General features: G+C 37.5%; 1 protein-coding gene across 1 annotated transcript in view; it reads right to left on the bottom strand.

Annotated features, from left to right (window-relative positions):
* The window catches only part of LOC116118719 (mediator of RNA polymerase II transcription subunit 15a-like), a 32985-nt gene continuing 14094 nt past the window's right edge, over positions 1-18891 (bottom strand). The window contains exons 3-8 of the mRNA XM_031404690.1: positions 5375-5486; positions 4941-5061; positions 2956-3026; positions 2594-2668; positions 967-2302; positions 1-768 (exon numbers count right to left, since the gene is read on the bottom strand). Coding sequence (XP_031260550.1) covers positions 110-768; positions 967-2302; positions 2594-2668; positions 2956-3026; positions 4941-5061; positions 5375-5486 — 2374 coding nt within the window. The 3' untranslated portion in view covers positions 1-109. The remainder of the gene's footprint in view (positions 769-966; positions 2303-2593; positions 2669-2955; positions 3027-4940; positions 5062-5374; positions 5487-18891) is intronic.

Below are 18891 nucleotides of genomic sequence, written 5' to 3'. Positions count from 1 at the left end.
TGCAATAAAAAGGAAATTCCAATATTATAAGAAAAACTGCGATCGCATATGCAAATTATTACAGTGGAATTGACAGCAATATAGAAAACAAATCGCAAGCATATAAAGTTCATACGAGATAAAGGAACCACAACAGTACAGAAACAATGAATACACAAAATATCAGAGCATGATTTATCTGCTGCTGCAGTTTTGGAAGATTACTCTTCCGTCCTAGCAACCGCTGGTGTAGTTGCTGCTCAATATCTCCAACACTATATTGTTGGCCAATCAACTGATTCTGCAGCATGTTTGCAGCTTTTGAAAGTCGCCCCATTAGCTGCTGCTGCTGTTTTTGTGAAGGCATCATTGACGGCAGTGTTATAGGTGCTGCTGGTTTTGTGAAGGCAGCTTTTGACGGTATATGCTGTTGTGGGTTCTGCGATTGGTGTTGTTGCAGCTGGGGAAGAACCTGTAGCATTGCTTGCATTTCCCTCTGAGAATTGGCAAAGAGGTTGGAGGGCACCCCTTGTCCCATTGAAGGTGATGTGTCTTGTGAAACACCAGATATAGTTTGCATGGTGGAATTTTGGTTTACAACACTGGGGATTGGAGTCTTTGTTAAACCAGAGACAGAAGGAAGCAAAAACGGCAATCCAGAAGAACCCGGAAGTCCAGTTGATGTCATGTTATTCTGAATGTACTGGGAGAACAGCTGTTGGCATGGCTGAGACTGATTAGCTGACAATGGGATAAGAAGTGATTGCCCTTGGTTTTGCATGCCAGCCCCTATTTAAAATAGGAAAACCAAAGAAAGAATAAGATATACCAACCAACTTAAGAGGGATAAAACATCCCAGAAACATAACCATGAAAGCAGGTAACAGTATTAAAAAGGTCATTTGAACACCAAGATAAACAAAATGGTATTTGAGATGGATTTAGATTCAGAGTGGACAAGAAGCTGCTCTGTAGCACTGGACTTGCCTGAAACGGTTGTCAAGGACTTACCATGAGTGCCATCTGGACCAGTAAACTCAGCAAGCAAAGGTGCTGCTGATATCCCAGGAGTGCCAATTGCAACAGACATTGCTGCTGCTTGTGTATTAGAATTCAGTTGATGTGCGATATTTCCAGCATTTGCTTGTGAGGAAATACCAGAAATTGGTTTATCAGAATCCTCAGGCATGGGCGAGGGTGCCAAAGGTGTTGAAGGAGATGGCACGACAAAAGGAGAGCTTGCAGATTGCAAGGGGGTTCCAGTTTTTGTGAGTGATGAAAGCAGATTCTGCTGGTCGACCTGCGGAGAAGAATGTTGGGGCATTTGAGGGGATGCAGCCTGAACCATTTGGGGAGAAGAAATAGGAAATGTAGCTTCCGGTTTCATCTGCTGATGGGGATAGACTGAGCATTGGCTCGATGGAAGATGTTGCTGAAAGACCCCAGGATTGACACCCATCCCCTGTCGCACCTTCATGTCAATCACATCATTCATCTGATGCAGCTGTGGCATTTGATGCGTCTGCATCTGCCCCGGCAGCTGCTGCTTTGCTTGCTGGTGCAACTGCTGCTGCTGTTGCTGTTCCATTAGCCGTTGCTTCTGCATCATTTGATGCAGTATGTGGAGCTGTTGCATTTGTTGTTTGAGCTGTTGGGACTGCAGAATTTGTTCCTGCTCCTGTTTCACATGCTGGTGTTGTAGCATATTTGAATTTGACTGGAGGGGATTAATATTTGACGGCAGCATATTAACTCCACATTGTGATGACAAAATATTCATGTTTGCCTGTTGAGAAGTACCCACAGAATTTTGTTGTAGAGATCCAACAGAAACCTGATGCAATGAGTTCAGTGAATTTCCTTGTCCTGAATCCAAATTGGAACCTGGCTGCAAGGAATTTAACATGTTTTGTGATGCTGCTGAGACCCCCGACATAGAAGACATAAAATTATGATGCATATTTGTCATATTGTTCCGTGGCATTGTTCCAACAGAACCTTGTAAGCTCATTGATTGCATCTGTGGGTTCATTTGATTGTCATGGGGCTGAACTTGAGTAAGTTGTGACTGTGGCTGCTGCATGGAATGCATATGAGGTGGGGAAAGTTGCCCTGGCTGCAGTGAAGAAACAGGCTTCCTGGGCCTATTTGTATTTATAAAATTGATAATCTGCTTCTCGTAGGAACCCAGGTTTTCCCTAAAATTAGGTGAGATGTCACTTTTGGACACCTGTAAGAATGTTATAATACGCTCCACCATAGTCTTAAAAATTTTCAGCTTCTCAAGTTGCCCCGACTTTGGTTGTTGAGGAAGAGAATCATGCTGGCAAGCAGAGAGAACACCAGTTTACAGGGTAAGAACCAGAATCCAATAAATGGAACAAATAACAAATTAACAAAATGTTTGAGCCAACATGTTGGTAAAAAAGATATTTGTTTTCTTCCTTTAAAGAGAAAAGTAAAAGATGTACTAAAAAAAACAGGTGAGTTAAAATTGATTAGCAAATGACACCTAAAGATGCATGCTATTAACTCCAGAGCTAAGATGAAATCCCAGTAAAGAATATGGTTAGGCATTAATTTTCAAGGAAATATACAAAAACGAATCATTTACCTGCTGCAATTTAGTAGCAATTTTGTTATACATATCATTTAATTCGGGAAAATACATGTCCTTCATGGCTTTAATCTGCAAAGTAAAAATTTTGCAAGACATCATTGTTAGATTCATCATTTTTTTCAAAAAATAATAGTAGTTGCATATACAATCATGAGTTATTGAGAATTCTTTCACAATGGTAAAATCCTTGTTCTAATTGGTTATTCCTGTTGTGCTAGCTACTACAGTCATGCCATATGGACTGGTTATTTCCAATCCAAAATTTCAACCCTATAAAAACCTATGTCCACACCTTCAATATTTTCTTTCAAGTATTATAAGTAAACTTCATCTAAGGGACATGACAAACAAAGTACCTTTTGATAGACCTCCTCTTGCCAATCACCCCCATTTGCTTGTCCAGTCTGGGCTGTGGAATCTAGAGATGCTAACATTATAAAAATTGTGTACATGTAAGTTAAATGGGAACTAATTACAAGGAAAAATAATTGAGAGAAACATGAGTCAGACTCAGGTCACCACGTCTCTAGCAAAAGGAAAATTATTATTATTCATGTACCATACAGTTAAATGATCAGAAAACACTCCAAATGAGATGAAGAAATCATGCACGCCACCTAAATTTCCAATAGCATTAGCCAAATGTGACAGAGGATGGACAGGAACACAGATATCAAATCACAGGCAAATAGGCAATTTATATGATATAAATGAACCAAGGAGTATAATGAAATAGGGTTGATGTAGGATGAGTTTTAGTTATTTTACTTTTCTTGTTTAGAGTCATAATTATTTTCCTATATTAATTAAGTTTCATAGTTTAGGTCAACTTAGATTAGTTAAACTTGGTTTTCCTAATTGAATATTATTTCTTCTTCTTCTTTAACGAGGAACTTTGGTTACTAAGGAATTGTATTTATCTTATTTGAGTAGTATCAGGAATGGTCAACTATAAAAAGGGTTGTTATGTTACAAGCAACTCATGGTTTATCGATATATTTTTGAGTTCCCTTTGGGATTTCTTGTCTGTGGATTTGACATCCTTAATAAAGCTATGTGTTTCCGCTTTGGCAAGGGTTCACCAGAAAACCATTAGTCCAACAAAAACATTAGAGCATCAATTTCTCCCACAACAAGAATAAATACAAAGACAGCATTTATGCACTCTTCCCACAAGAAAGATGACAAAACAAATTTACTGCTTCTCACAATCAACCACATATACCATAATCCCTAGACACTCAACCGGATAAATTACAAAGTCTTGAGTAAGAGAAAAGAAGGTCACAACGAATTATAAAGATTTTCTTCCACTGCATGGTTAATCATGAGGTGTAAATGCCAAGATTAAAAGGTAAAGCTGTTGAGGCGTCAACTCACACACTTAAAAATTTAAATTCAAACCACGTCTCAATATAAGCAACTCTAGAAGTGAAGGAACACACCAATTTGGAATATATCCAAACACAAGATTACAGACATACTAGTCTATATCGACATATCCATTGGTGTCAGTTGCATACATACTTGTCATTTACTGATTTTGATGAAATCAAAGAATTTTAATACAAAAATCATATTTGGGTGGGATAATGTATGTCTGTGGAAAATTTTCAAAAATTTCCAGACATGGATTAAGAATAGACAAGGAAATCCACCATTAAAAGGGTGAAATTTCATTTGTTTTTGCGGCGGGGGCAGAGAAGAGGAGGAAGGGAGAAGAAAATAATGGAATTTTATTTCACCTACCCCTACCCTATGGTTTGGCCAAATTACACAGCCCTCCCGATTTGGGAACTTAACAAGTCACTCTAGGGAATCAATTATCTTTTTAAATGGCATGTGCAATTTCATACTGCCAAAGATGTTGTGCATCTTGTTATTTTTTTTATCAACACAGAATCTATGTATTCTACACAAGGAATAAACAATCAGTTATAGTGAATAATACATGTTTAATATGTTAAACTACCCTAAATCCATTGAGTGTAACATCTAGTATGGTATCTACTTAATACCTTAAGCTTTTGGTTGCATCTTGCCAATAAAAAATACTTCCAAACTTTAAAATATACATTGTCGTTTCCAGGGTACGAACATTTTTGGGACAAGTTTGATGCACGACACCTTGTGTCCTTCTCAAAACACAAAGCATGTCATCAATATCTAAAAGCTGTAGATTATTAATTGGATTACTATAATTGAGATGATAATTCATGCATTCATGACATGTTTGAATAGATTTAACCAACTCTACCAGCCAAGAAGCATGATGGAATAGACCAAATTGCAAGTGAAGTTTTCAATGTCTTAAGAGAAGAACTCTGAAGAATGTTATCACCTTGATCCGGCGGTTTGTTGCTATTACCAGTGGCATTGGGTGGCAAAGAATTAGGCATAGGATTTTGAGATTTTGACTCCATTGAAAGCATCTTCAAAGATATTTTCCGCAAATAATCTGACTGAAATTTGAGATAAATAAAAAATTTCAAATCTCATAGTACTTTAAATTCCAAAATCTCTCACACACACCAAAAAAAAAAAAAAAAATTAAAAAAAAAAAAAATTGACGTAATGGTGCGAATGCACTATTAGACATAAAGAAACAAATAAACAAATAAAAGAAATGATCTAAAAAACTAACAAATAAGATGACAAAGGTTCAATATGGTAAGAAAATCTTCCTTGGAAAGCTCCATGGTATGATGAGAGGCAAAAGCTCCATGGCATATCTATAGATTGATGAACATTATATAACTCAGATAAAATTTTTACCTGACTTGTTGCAGCAGTATATATCTTCTCCTCAAACCTTCCAGCAATTTTCTTGAGTTCATTCAATCCCTCTTGACCGGAAAAAGGAAGATGCCTCTTCAGTGTATCCATACTGCACAGAAAAAAACATAAGTGAGTTGCTGATCATGCAAGTATTGTTCTTACTAAGAAAACCCTTACTTGGTAATCCATAATGTAATGTAACAACCGAACCATGAAAGAAATTTTTGCGAAAGCACCAACTTGAAACTAACCTTAATTTTCCATAACTTATTTAAATAAAAACCGTATATTTCATGACAGCTTAGCCTTTCATACCGAAAAGAACCAAGGAATGTTTGTACAATCACTGTTGAGAATGAAATTTTAGGTGCTATGCCCACAAATATTAGTAGCGAAATAGGAATATTCTTTCAAAGCAACTTGTTAAACTAACAGTCATATGCTAACTCAATGACTCAAATTATTTTCAGCTTCCTATTTATAATACAATTTAGTTTCAAACTCATAATGTTGCCGCCAGAAAAAAGAGAGTAGATATTAGCCAAGTGGAGTGATCATGATCCTCCATGGAAAAGAATTTGGAGTAAATAAATATCTCCTGATGTTCAAAAGAATGGACTTAATAATGACATAAGCCATGTTTATCATCACATGAGACCACATAATTCTAGAACAATAACTCCACCACGAGCAAGATGGTGACACATCAATATCTAGATCAAGACATGCCATTTTAAAATACCTTAAATCCTTTTAATTGCAGTGGAATATCTTTCACACTCCCTGGTTTCCATCTTAACTCAATACAAGTAGACATTAATGATAAGGGACTGTTAAGCAAGAAACCTCTTTTGTTATCATTGACCTGGTATTTCTCTATAGCTCACTTAGGATGGTAGTCCAAACCATATTTTTGAGACAATAATGTATTCTCATGTAGTAACATTATTAAAAATGAAGTAGTAGTCCACAATGACAGAATGCATTAAACCCTATCAGATGAATTTGTTACCCAAGTTTTATATTCGTAATCCACAGACTGGCCCCCTATCTGCTAGCTGATCCATGCTTCAATTCTCAATGTTCACAAGCTCAACTTGACAAACAACTTGTCAACAGTGGATAAAGAGTCGTTTATGGTGGTCTCACTAACTGGTGACCGACTTCTGGCCCTTTTCTTTCTTTCTTTTTTTGGTTGATTTATAAGAACTTCAATAACCATACAAATCACCACAATCGGCTATAGGATCCAAGAGTTTCCAAGGCAAATTGCAAAACTGAGAGTGTTTTTTAAGCAACAGATTAATTGCAGGGAGAAAAAGAAAAAAAGGCACTTACATCTTGTTGACAATTCTTTGTCGTGAATCAGGCTGCAAGTGATTTCTCCAATCACTAGTGTCCATGACGGGTTCTCCGCCTTGAGAAGTAGGCCTCCAATTATTGGTATCCATCAAATTCTAACCTAAAAACAAATTAGCAAACACTACATAAAAATTAAAATCCATTACAAAATAAACCTGCAAAGAAGAAAAAAGAACAAATAAAAAAGAAGAGAACGTTGATTTTGGAAAAGTAGACGTCAAAAGTGATTCTTAGGATTAGAAATACGGAACTTCAAGCTTGTGAATTTGCACGAACAAAAAAATAATAATAATAAAACACCCGCATAAATAAATAAATACCCAGATAAAAAATAATCGGAAGGAAACAATTTTCACCACAGAATTTGGGAAAAAAAAACAAAAACAAAAACATAATTCGCACGATTCTCAAGACGGATCCATGCATCAATTAAACAAATTTGCTCGTTCCAACACAAAAAATTAATTTTTTTTTTTTTATTCCAGAATAACTCATTTGAGGTCGAATTGACTAACAATTCATACCCACAAATCCAAAACGCAATACATTCTTTTGAATGATCGGTGGGACTCTGTTATCTATAATTTTCGGCAAAAAAATGAGAAAAACAAGATTATAGGAATATAAAAAGGCGAAGGTAAAGACAGCGTATATAGAAGAGAAGAAGCACCTGTGAATGGTAGTTTGTTGTGTGTGTTTCTTTATCTCTTTGTAACTCTCTCATCGAACGCTAGAGAGAGATAAAGAAAGAGACGAAAGTCTAAGAAGAGAAAGAGAAGGTGTTTAATTGTTGATTATGGATATTCCTCTATTTATATCTCATCTCCATTTAAACTGAAACGAATTTTTTTTTTTTTTTTAATTCTTTTATTTATTAGTAAACGACATGTTCCCACCCTAAGGTTTATCGAAGCTGCCCTTGGTTTCATAAATACTATATTCTTACCCTTAAATGAACGTCTTCAGTCATGGTTGGGTTCTGAGATGTCTTATTACCAAACTACCCTTCACATATTCCAAAGTCCAAACCACCACCACAACCTATTATAAACCACCTTATCCGAAACCGCCACTGTAGCGTATTCCAAACCACCCCATCCCAAATCGCCACCACAATTGGCTAAACCACCCCATCCCAAACCACCAACACCAATAGCTAGCCAAACAACCACCACCACCCATTCCAAACCAGCACCATAGCCGGCCAAACCACTCCATTCCAAACCCACCCCATCCAAACTACCATCACAATCGGCCTACTCTACAAAGCAACACCCACAAGCCCCCACCCACCTCTCCAAAAACAACACCCACCATGAAGCAAATCAACCCAACACAAGAAATGTTGAAAACCAATCAAATCAAACAAACACTCCCCCAGAACTCTCAAAAACCAATCAATTCTCTGAATCAATCATCAAAATTACCCAGTTCACCAAAAATCGCAAAGGAGAACACTAACCTCACCGCCAGCGAACGACGATTGAACGGTTGAAGGGGATATAGGGGTTTTGAAGTGTTGGAGCCACTGGTTGCAGTGGTGGTGACCAATTCTATTTTGGACGTTGGAAATGGCCAGAATTTGGTGAAGAATGATCGAATCCTAACCCTAACAAGATTGGCGAAAGGTGAGTGATCGATTGAAAAGGTGAGTGATTGGTTGAAGGGGATATGGGGGTTTTGAAGAGCTGGAGCTGCTGGTTGTAGTGGTGGTGACCAATTCGATTTTGGCAACCGAAAACAGTAAGAATTTGACAAAGAATGATTGAATCCTAACCCTAACAGTGCTGACAAACGACGATTGAACGGTTGAAGCGGATACAATGGTTTTGAAGAGTTGGAGCCGTTGGTTGAATAGGTGGTGACCAATTCGATTTTGGTTGCAGGAAACGGCCAAAATATGACGAAGAACGACTGAATCCTAACCCTAATGGTGCTGACGATCGAATAGGTCAAATAGTCAAAAAACAGAGGGCTTTTGGTAATGTGAGGGTGCTGAAGCTGATGGTGGTGTCAGTGAAGTCTAATTCTTATGGAAAACGACAAGATCGAGTGCAAGAGTTGTTCACACATGGTTGAGGGATTTGAGAACTGAGGTTATTTGACATTTTAATTTCAAATTATTGTAAAGACTATTTTAGCCTTTTAACTATTAAATAAACAAAATGATGTTGTTTTAAGGGTGAGAATCTGGAACAAATGAAACCATGGATACTGACCTTGAATTTTGCTAATCCTCGGGTGGGAACATGTCGTTTACTCTTTATTTATGTATAATAGGGTATTGTTATGGCAGTAACATTACCTGTTATAGGTGTTGATAATTTAATTTCATAGGGTTTCACTGTATATTTGTATTGGCCCAATTATATTTGACTCCTATCTTTTGCAAAAAAGTTAATTGCCACCCTACGTTGTCATATTGTTATCAATGAAGTACGTCATATGGTGTAATGACTAAACTAACCGTAAAGCATTTACTCTTGAAATTTTAAGATATTTCCTAGTTAACAATGACAAATTATTCAAAATCTTTAATACTATGAAAATTTATCATTTTTTCCAATTTCACATACAATGAATAAAAAATATCCAATATAATCAAACCCCAAATTCTTTTTAAAACAAGGGGTAACAAACTATCATTCTGCAAAAAATAGTGTAAGAAAACGTAATTCAGCTATGTTGAATTTGATTCTATAATCTTGGTGTAATAAAGTTAACCAATTTAGGGGCTATAACAATTGGTTGCTATGAGATAGCTCATTTGAAGATTAGTTGAGGTGAACCTAAGTTGGCTTAGACACCTCAGTTATAAAAAAGAAAAAAAAAATTAACCAATTTATTATCAAAATTAAAATTTAGATTGGTCTAATAAAATTTTATTTTTTTATATTATTATTATTTCAAATATTTTTTTTTTCTTTTGTGGGTTATCTTAATTTATAATTTTGTCACAACAACTGACATTATAAAATTTGGAATATTGATTTAGTATGTGTTAATTTTGCACAAGTACTTTAATAATAAAATGATAATTCCATTTTTACCTTACAGTAAGGTCAGCAACTAACTTTACCTCGGGGATCCATTAACTTTAGCTGGTAATATTATTCTAATACTTTAACTATTAACATATTTCATAGAGAAAGAATCAAATTGTTTGTTTGTTGATATGAAATTCAAAGAGTGTGGTCAAGCTTAAGGTGGTGAGATCAATGGAAGATTTGATGAAAAAAACAATGATAATATTAAATACAAGATACCCATCCTCTTTTTTTTTTTTTTTTTTTTTTTTTTTTTTTTTGTTTTTGTTTTTTTCTCCGATAATTGGTGTGTTTGGACCAATTTACGCATATCTTAACTAATCGTCTAAGATCTTAAAACTATTGATTGAATAAAAACTTTGATGGTTAGATAGTAGATACCTATTCTATTTCATTTTAGATTCACATCAATATAATGTTATTTAAATTAAAAACAATTTAGAATTTTGTATAATAAGGACAAATGAGCTGGGTGAGTGAAAATTGTTACAAAATACAAATGGCAGTCAAGACTTAAGAGTTGGTAACATGCAACTGATTAAGACTCTTATCAACCAACCAATCAATCAATAGTTAATCAAACAGCCAACTTATGATTCCTTTAACTCCTATTGGGCCTTTAACCTTCAAATTTCAACCAACTTTTTTTAACCCAATTTTCTTAACATGTTAACGACTTGACATTATTATTATTATTGAATTGTTAATACCAAAACTTGTATTTACTCACTTGAAAACAGTTTCAAAAACCACTTTTGAAAAAGCATCTATTAGTGGTATTCCCGGAAGCAATACTGGATACTTTCCGACCAAACAAAGTTTTCCACACATCACTTTTATAAAAGTATTTTTGGATATTATTTTCAAGTGCTTTCAATAGTTTAAAAGCACTTCCAAATAAAATCACTTCTAAACGAATCATTAAAATAGAGTAAAACTTGTACAATTCACATCAAATACCAATTCAAAACACCCTCAAAACCAAGGCTCCGTTTGGTTCAAGATTGGGAATACTACTCTTGGTATTCCCAAAAAAGTTAAACAGTAAAATACCCAAAATCTCTCATTTTTGGGAATACTATTTTCAATATTATTTAATTTTTTTTAAACCCTCTAAATTTATTAATTTATATAAATACCCCTAAATATTTTTTTTTAAATTAAAAAAACACCCCAACAATCCACATTTACCAGATTCCGGCCACCACTACCGGAAAATGGCCGGAATCTGGTAGGATGGCGCACTACCGGCTGAATCTGGCCGTAGTGCGCCGATCTAGCCTTTTTCGGCCAGATCCACCGTGGATCTGGCTGGAAAAGGCCAGATCTTTGGCCGTAACACTCTGACCGTAGATCTGGCCTTTTCCGGCCAGATCCACAGTGGATCTGGCCGGAAAAAGCCATAGCGACGCATGACCGGCAAGATCCAACCGGTCATGCGCCCATAAGGCGACTCCGGCCACCTCCGGTGGTGGTCGCCGGCTGGGGGTGTTTGAGGGTGGATTATGGGTATTTTTGTTAACTGTTAATGTTTCATTATAGGGGGGTATTTTGTAAAAAACAAACATAAAGGGTATTTTATTAATTTATAAATTCTACATCGTAATACCCGCCCAATTCAACTTTTTTTTAACTTTTTTCAAAAAACTTTTCCCAAAACCCCCAAATTTTGAACCAAACGGAGCCCAAATTATTCTCACGGTTAAAAAATAAGTACTTGAGGATAATTAAAAAAAAAATCATAAGAATATGATGAGAACCCACTCCTAAAACTCAACAAAACAGTAAAATAGTAACAACCATCAGCCAACAAATAGGAAGAAATATATGTGTATATTGATATTCAACAAACTGATAACAATGGTAGTAAACAATAAAATATACCCAGCAACCCAAAATATCAAAATCAAAATATGAAAGGAAAAACAATGCTGGACTTCGAGGGCTAACTCCTCCCTAATTGCTAACTTCGAGGGCCAGTTCCTCCCAAATTTTCCTATATTCTTCTCTGCACTAATCTGCTCTCTCCTTCCTATTTTATCCTTCAGTTCTCTCTCTCTCTCTCTCTCTCCCTAACTGAATTCCTTGGCTGTCCTAACCCCCAATTGCTACCTGTCCTAACTTATACCCATGGAAGTTTCCTACCAACATCCCCTCAATCCATTACTTGCTATCTTATTTCACTTTTCCTACACCCTCATTATCCAGGTCCCATCATTACCTTCCCTAAGCAGTACCCCCTTTTCGTGAAGGTGGGAAGACGAAGATTATTTACTTGACACCATCCCGCTCCTCCACTTCTTCACCTCCCTCTTCTTCTTTACCCAACTCTTCCTCATTCTTTATCATTCGTCGGAAAAGGGGTGTTCGCGGTTGAGGGAAGATGGAATCGATTGTTCAAAGCGCTTTCGAGTTTGTACTTTGGTACTGGCAATTGTCGCTATGCCGGACGATGCTTCTTCCCAAGATTGATGCGCCGGCGATGAGTTTCTAGAGTATCACGAATGATTGTTGAAAGAATTCGATTTGGAGTTGTTTGTGATCTTGTTTAAATTAGATTGGACCCTAGACCCATTTTCTATTGACCCAATTGTTCCACCCAACCAAAACTCGGATGAATTAAAACCCTTGCCTAGTCCATTATCTATTGAATTAAACCCTCTGCCCAAACCATTTTCAACTAAATTAAAGCCTTGGCCCAATCCATTCTCTAATGACCAAAGCTCATGCCCATGACTAAACCCATTTAGCCCAACTGATCTCCCATGTTTGCTTAGCCCAATTTTTAAATCCTCTAAGACCTAATTTTTCTCCTCTATTCATTGAGCCAAACCTAATAAGTGAACTAAATTACTAGATTGGGCAACCTTGATTTTGGCCCGAAATTTTGATTTTAGCCCATCATAAAAAGCGTGAATAAAAACTTCTTCTTTCTCCTCAACTAAAGGGGTAGAGATAACTTTCAATCTCCGATGATGCTCCTCCACCATACCCAGCTGTCGGTTCCCATCAATGATTCGTATGCACCTCCCTCATCCTTGTCCATGCACGCGACTGTTGCTGCAAGTCTCTCCGACGTTGCTTTTCCGTTAACATTGAAGTATCGCTCGATTCTGAACAGCCACTTACGTGGGTCTTCGTCGAAAAAATGGGTATCTCCAATTTCCGGCCACCAATCTCACCTCGATTATGCCCTGGATTGGTCGAGTTTCCAGCTTCATTTTGTCCTCCAAGGTTCTAATCATTAATTGCCCCTAAAGTTCTTGGTGCCTCGGTCAACCCATCTCTTCTATTGTTCCCAAAGTTCCCTTATGGAATACCCATATTTTGGTATGCTTTTCCAAATAAGTTTCTTCTACGAACTTCTTCTTCTTCATCCTTCTCATCCAATTTTACATCTCAATCAACATTTCTCTCATGACACCCACATTTTCAGATAACCTGGACACATCTCTCTGGACACCCATCAGCTTCCTCTCAATATTATCAATCCTTACCTCCATTCTAGTACCAACTAGACTTGCCAAAACGGGTCTAGACCTGCGCGGTCAGCCCGTACCTGGGTAAAAAATATAGGGTACGGGTTTAATAAATTGAACATGTTTTTTTTGGACCCGTACCCAGCCCGACCTGTGTAACTGACAGGTTAAAGGGGTGAACCCGCGGGTACCCGTTTTTGCAAAATGTAAAAACCTAAAAAGTGACCTGCCCTAACTCAGCAAAACTCTATCCCGTGCTGTGCCTCTCATCTCTCTCGCGTCTCAATCTTCAACATAAGCCTCTCAATCTCTAATCAGTCAACTGAGTAACTCCCTCTCGATAGTTCGATTAATCGTCACTCGTCAGTCATCACTCATCAGTACGACAATCCCTAATTCATTCATCCAGTCCGTCATTCCCATTCCCATTCCCAGTACCACAGTCGCCGGTCGCCGTCACTCATCCTCGTCGGCTGGTCATCTCTTCTCTCTCACGTCGTCGGCTAGTGGCCTTGGTTTTCGACTAGCTTATGTTATTGAAAGTTTCTGCCTTTGAAGGGTTCTTAACTTAATCTTATGATTTCCTAAAATTAGGAGATAATTTGAAGATGCGACACTCTATGTTACTTTTGGAATCCAATTTCCCTTTGTTAAAGTTGTGGGAGCTCATAAAGTAGACTGTTTTGTAACATATGGTAAAAGTTTGTTCTTTCTTCTTTAATGACATTATTGTTAAGATTGGAGATTGTTTATGGATTGCATCTGATATTGTAATTTTGTTTTGCTATTGGTCAGTGGTCACAGATGAAAGGAGGATGAACATAGTGGAGATTGGTGGCACGTAGGAGCTTGTATATATGTTAGGGGATGCTGAAGACTATGATTCAAGAATAAGAGCACTGAAGGCTCTTGTTGCCCTTTCTGCTCAGGTTAGTTATGTTTGCATTTCAAATGCTCTTATGAGTTAATCTATGGATATAAAAGAGAATATGATAACATTTACTAATATGTTGTATCTGTCAAACAATAGTTGAGAGGCAAATTTGTGTAAGGTAAGTGAACCATGAGTAATCACCCACAAGAAGCTATATTATGCCTTGAAGTAGGCAAATTGAATGTAGAGATCCATAAGACCTTTGTGTTTGAAATGTGGAATGGAGTAAGTGATGCCTATTATTGCAAATATTTGTTTTCCCATTGTCCTGTTACACAGATGAAGCAGTTAGAGCTTTACACCGTGCTGGGACAAATATCAGATATAAAATCCACTCCACGATCCTCTAATGGGGCAATATTATTTTTGAGGTCCACTCCAAAATCCTTTGAGGCTGAAATCAAGAAATACAAGTCAAACCTACTGAAGAGATTCCAAGATCTGAGATATGATATACCATCCTGAGATTGTGTGATGATAAAACTCGCTTGTTCAACTTTAAACAGCAGACACAATTTTGTCAGGAAGCAATCTCTGAAATTAGAGAAGAGATGTTTTTTACCTGGGAAAATTAAAGTGCCTCGTATCTTCTTGTTCACTCTAATAAAACGAGTTGAAAACTTATCCTTCATGCAATTGTTTTTATCTCTCATATGCAACAATATTTTCTGTTTGCTTATTTTGTGTAATTGGTGGTAAATCATAGGAGTCTATAAGCTGATGACTCTGATTAGTATTGAAAAAACGTGTTTCTCTGCTCTAAAGTTGACAATTTAGTGTATTAAATTACTGTGTACTAGGCAAGGCATGCACCGTTGATGGCTTTGTTCATGACCTTGGTAATTCGTTTGGCTGCGAGGCAGACTCATGCCAACATGTGTATATTTGTATTGAGGCAATGGAGCTATCAACTTAAAAGAGTTGATTTAGGGGGTGTAAATGTAAAAAATTAAAACTACAGGAATTTTGGGGGTGTAACTGTCATAATTAAAAACTATTAGGGATGAAACTGTAAAAGCTAAAATTTGGAGAGAGAAAAAACGAGTCCACCCGCGGGTCCACCCGTACCCGTATAGGGTAGGGCACAGGTCCAATATTTTGGACCCGTATATTTCGACCCGTACCCATTTGACCCGGCTCGTACCCGGCCCATCCACCCGTTTTGCCAGGTCTAGTACCAACCATACCCCACAATCGTCTGCTTTGATACCAATTGATGAGAACCCGCTCCCAAAACTCAACAAAACAATAAAATGATAACAGCCGTCGACCAACAAATAGGAAGAAAACATGTGTGTACCGATATCCAACAAACTAATAATAATGGTAGCAAACAACAAAATATACCTAGCACATCAACCCAAAATGACAAAATCAAAATATGAAAGGAAAAACAACGAAGGACTTCGAGGGCCAACTCCTTCCTAATTGCTAACTTCAAGGGTTAGCTCCTCCCAAATTTTCCTATATTCTTCTTTGCCCTAATCTGCTCTCTCCCTCCCTTTTTATCCTCCAGCTCTCTCTCTCTCTCTCTCTCCCTAACTAAATTCCTTGGTTGTCCCAACCCCCAATCGCCACCTGTCCTAGCCTATACCCATAGAAGTTTCCTACCAACATCCCCTCAATCCACTATTTGCTATCTGATTTCACTTTTCCTACACCGTCATTATCCAGGTCCCATCAGAATATGTTGCTGGAATTCTTTCACAATGTTACTTTTTTATTTTTTTATTTTTGCCGACCTGGATGTTCGGATTAGCATCTGCGCACCTCAACTATCTCTAGGCCAACCCCTTGGGGTTTCACAATGTTATATTCATAGTTTTTGATTGACTGTATCTTTGATATTTTATCCCAAGTATTAAGTAAACTTCAGCAAGGAACTTGACAAAAAACCTATTGGTAGACCTCCTGTTGCCAATCACCTGCATTTGCTTGTCTGGCCTGAACTGTGCAAGCCAAAGAAGCTTAACTGATCAACATTGGGTAAGCCTGAGTTAAATGGGAATTTGTACCCAGGACAATTAACTCATACCATGAATCAGGCTCTGCGTTACCCCAGCAGCAACAAGAAAATTATACTTATACACGTGGCATAGAGTTCAATGATCAAAGAACACTCGAAATGAAATGAACAATCATGCAATAAAAAGGAAATTCCAATATTATAAGAAAAACTCCGATCGCATATGCAAATTTTTAAAGTGGAATTGACAGCAATATAGAAAACAAATCGCAGGCAAGTATAAAGTTCATACGAGATAAAGGAACCACAACAGTACAGAAACAAAGAATACACAAAATATTAGAGCATGATTTATCTGTTGCTGCAGTTTTGGAAGATTACTCTTCTGTCCTAGCAACCGCTGGTGTAGTTGCTGCTCAATATCTCCAACACTATATTGTTTGCCAATCAACTGATTCTGCAGCATGTTTGCAGCGTTTGAAAGTTGCCCCATTAGCTGCTGCCGCTGTTTTTGTGAAGGCATCATTGACGGCAGTGTTATCGGTGCTGCTGGTTTTGTGAAGGCAGCTTTTGATGGCATATGCTGTTGTGGGTTCTGGGATTGGTGTTGTTGCAGCTGGGGAAGAACCTGTAGCATTGCTTGCATTTCCCTCTGAGAATTGGCAAAGAGATTGGAGGGCACCCCTTGTCCCAATGAAGGTATTGTGTTTTGTGAAACACCAGATATATTTTGCACGGTGGAATTTTGGTTTACAACACTGGGGATTGGAGTCTTTGTTAAACCAGAGACAGAAGGAAGCAAAAATGGCAATCCAGAAGAACCCGGAAGTCCAGTTGATGTCATGTTATTCTGAATGTACTGGGAGAACAGCCGTTGGCATGGCTGAGACTGATTAGCTGACAATGGGATAGGAAGTGGTTGCCCTTGGTTATGAACTTGGTTTTGCATGCCAGTCCCTATTTAAAATAGGAAAACCAAAGAAAGAATAAGATATAACAACCAACTTAAGAGGGATAAAACATCCCAGAAACATAACCATGAAAGCAGGTAAAGATATACCAACCATGCTGTGGCCTAAGGACTGATTGTGGGCACGGCTGCATCATGGACTGTGTCCACTGTTGAACACGCGTCTGCTGGTTCTGCTGAAGACTAGAGAGAGGGGCTGACTGGATCAAGGAAGGTTGCATAACAGATGATGATTGCATACCAGATTGCTGAGAAGATTGCAACTGATTAGGCTGTAGTATGTTCGGCTGCTGCTGGTGCATGTGAGGTTGCATTAGTGAGTGTGAGAGATTACCATGCTGCAGCTTCTGCTTCAGAAATTGTTGTTGCAACTGCTGCTGGTACATATACTGATGTGGATTCTGGGATTGCTGTTGTTGCTGTGGGGGAAGAACCAGTTGCCTTCCTTGCATTTGCATCTGGGAATTGGCACAGAGATTGGAGGGCGCCCCTTGCCCCATAGAAGACACCATGTTCTGTGAAGCACCAGATATATTTTGCATGGTGGAATTTTGGTTTACAACACTGGGCATTGGAGCCTGTGATAAAACAAAGACAGAAGGAAGAGCAGATGGCAATCCAGAAGAGCCCGAAACTCCATTTGATGTCATGTTATTCTGAATGTTCTGGGATAAAAGCTGTTGGTGTGGTTGAGACTGATTAGCTGACATTGGGATAGGAAGTGATTGCCCTTGGTCATGAACTTGGCATTCCACGCGAGTTCCTATTTAAAATAGGAAAACGAATAGAAATCAATAAAAAAACTTAAAGAGGGAAAAACATAGCGACAAAAGCAGGTAACAATTAACTAAAAGAGTCGTTTGAAAACCAAGAGGAACAAAATGACTTTTAGATGGATTTAGATTAAGAGTAGACAAGGAAATCCACCATTAAAAGGGTGAAATTTCTTTTGGTTTTGGGGCGGGGGCAGAGAAGAGGAGGAAGGGAGAAGAAAATAACAGAATTTTATTTCACCTACCCCTACCCTATGGTTTGGCCAAATTACACAGCCCTCCCGATTTGGGAACTTAACAAGTCACTCTAGGGAATTAATTATCTTTTTAAATGGCATGTGCAATTTCATACAACCAAAGATGTTGACCATCTTGTTATTTTTGTTATCAATACAGAATCTATGTATTCTATACAAGGAATAAACAATCAGTTATAGTGAATAATACATGTTTAATATGTTAAACTAACCTAAATCCATCGAGTGTAACATCTAGTATGGTATCTACTTAATACCTTAAGCTTTTGGTTGCATCTTGCCAATAAAAAAATACTTCCAAACTTTAAAATACACAATGTCGTTTCCAGGGTAACAACATTTTTGGGACAAGTTTAACACGACCCCTTGTGTCCTTCTCAAAACACAAAGCTTGTCATCAATATCCAAAGCTATAGATTATTAATAGGATTAGTATAATTGAGATGATAATTCATGCATTCATGACATGTTTGAATAGATTTAACCAACTCTACCAGCCAAAAAGCATGACTAGATAGACCAAGTTGCAAGTGAAGTTTTCAGTGTCTTAAGAGAAAAGTTCTCATGAATGTTATTACCTTGATCCGGCGGTTTGTTGCTATTACCAGCAGTACTGGATGGCAAAGAATTAGGCATAGGATTTTGAGATTTTGACTCCATTGAAAGCATCTTCCAAGATATTTTCCGCAAATAATCTGAGTGAAATTTGGGATAAATATAAAATTT

Source organism: Pistacia vera, unplaced genomic scaffold (genome assembly GCF_008641045.1).
Source record: "Pistacia vera cultivar Batoury unplaced genomic scaffold, PisVer_v2 Contig857, whole genome shotgun sequence".
Lineage (NCBI taxonomy): Eukaryota > Viridiplantae > Streptophyta > Magnoliopsida > Sapindales > Anacardiaceae > Pistacia > Pistacia vera.
This window is presented reverse-complemented; position numbering and strand designations above follow the sequence as displayed.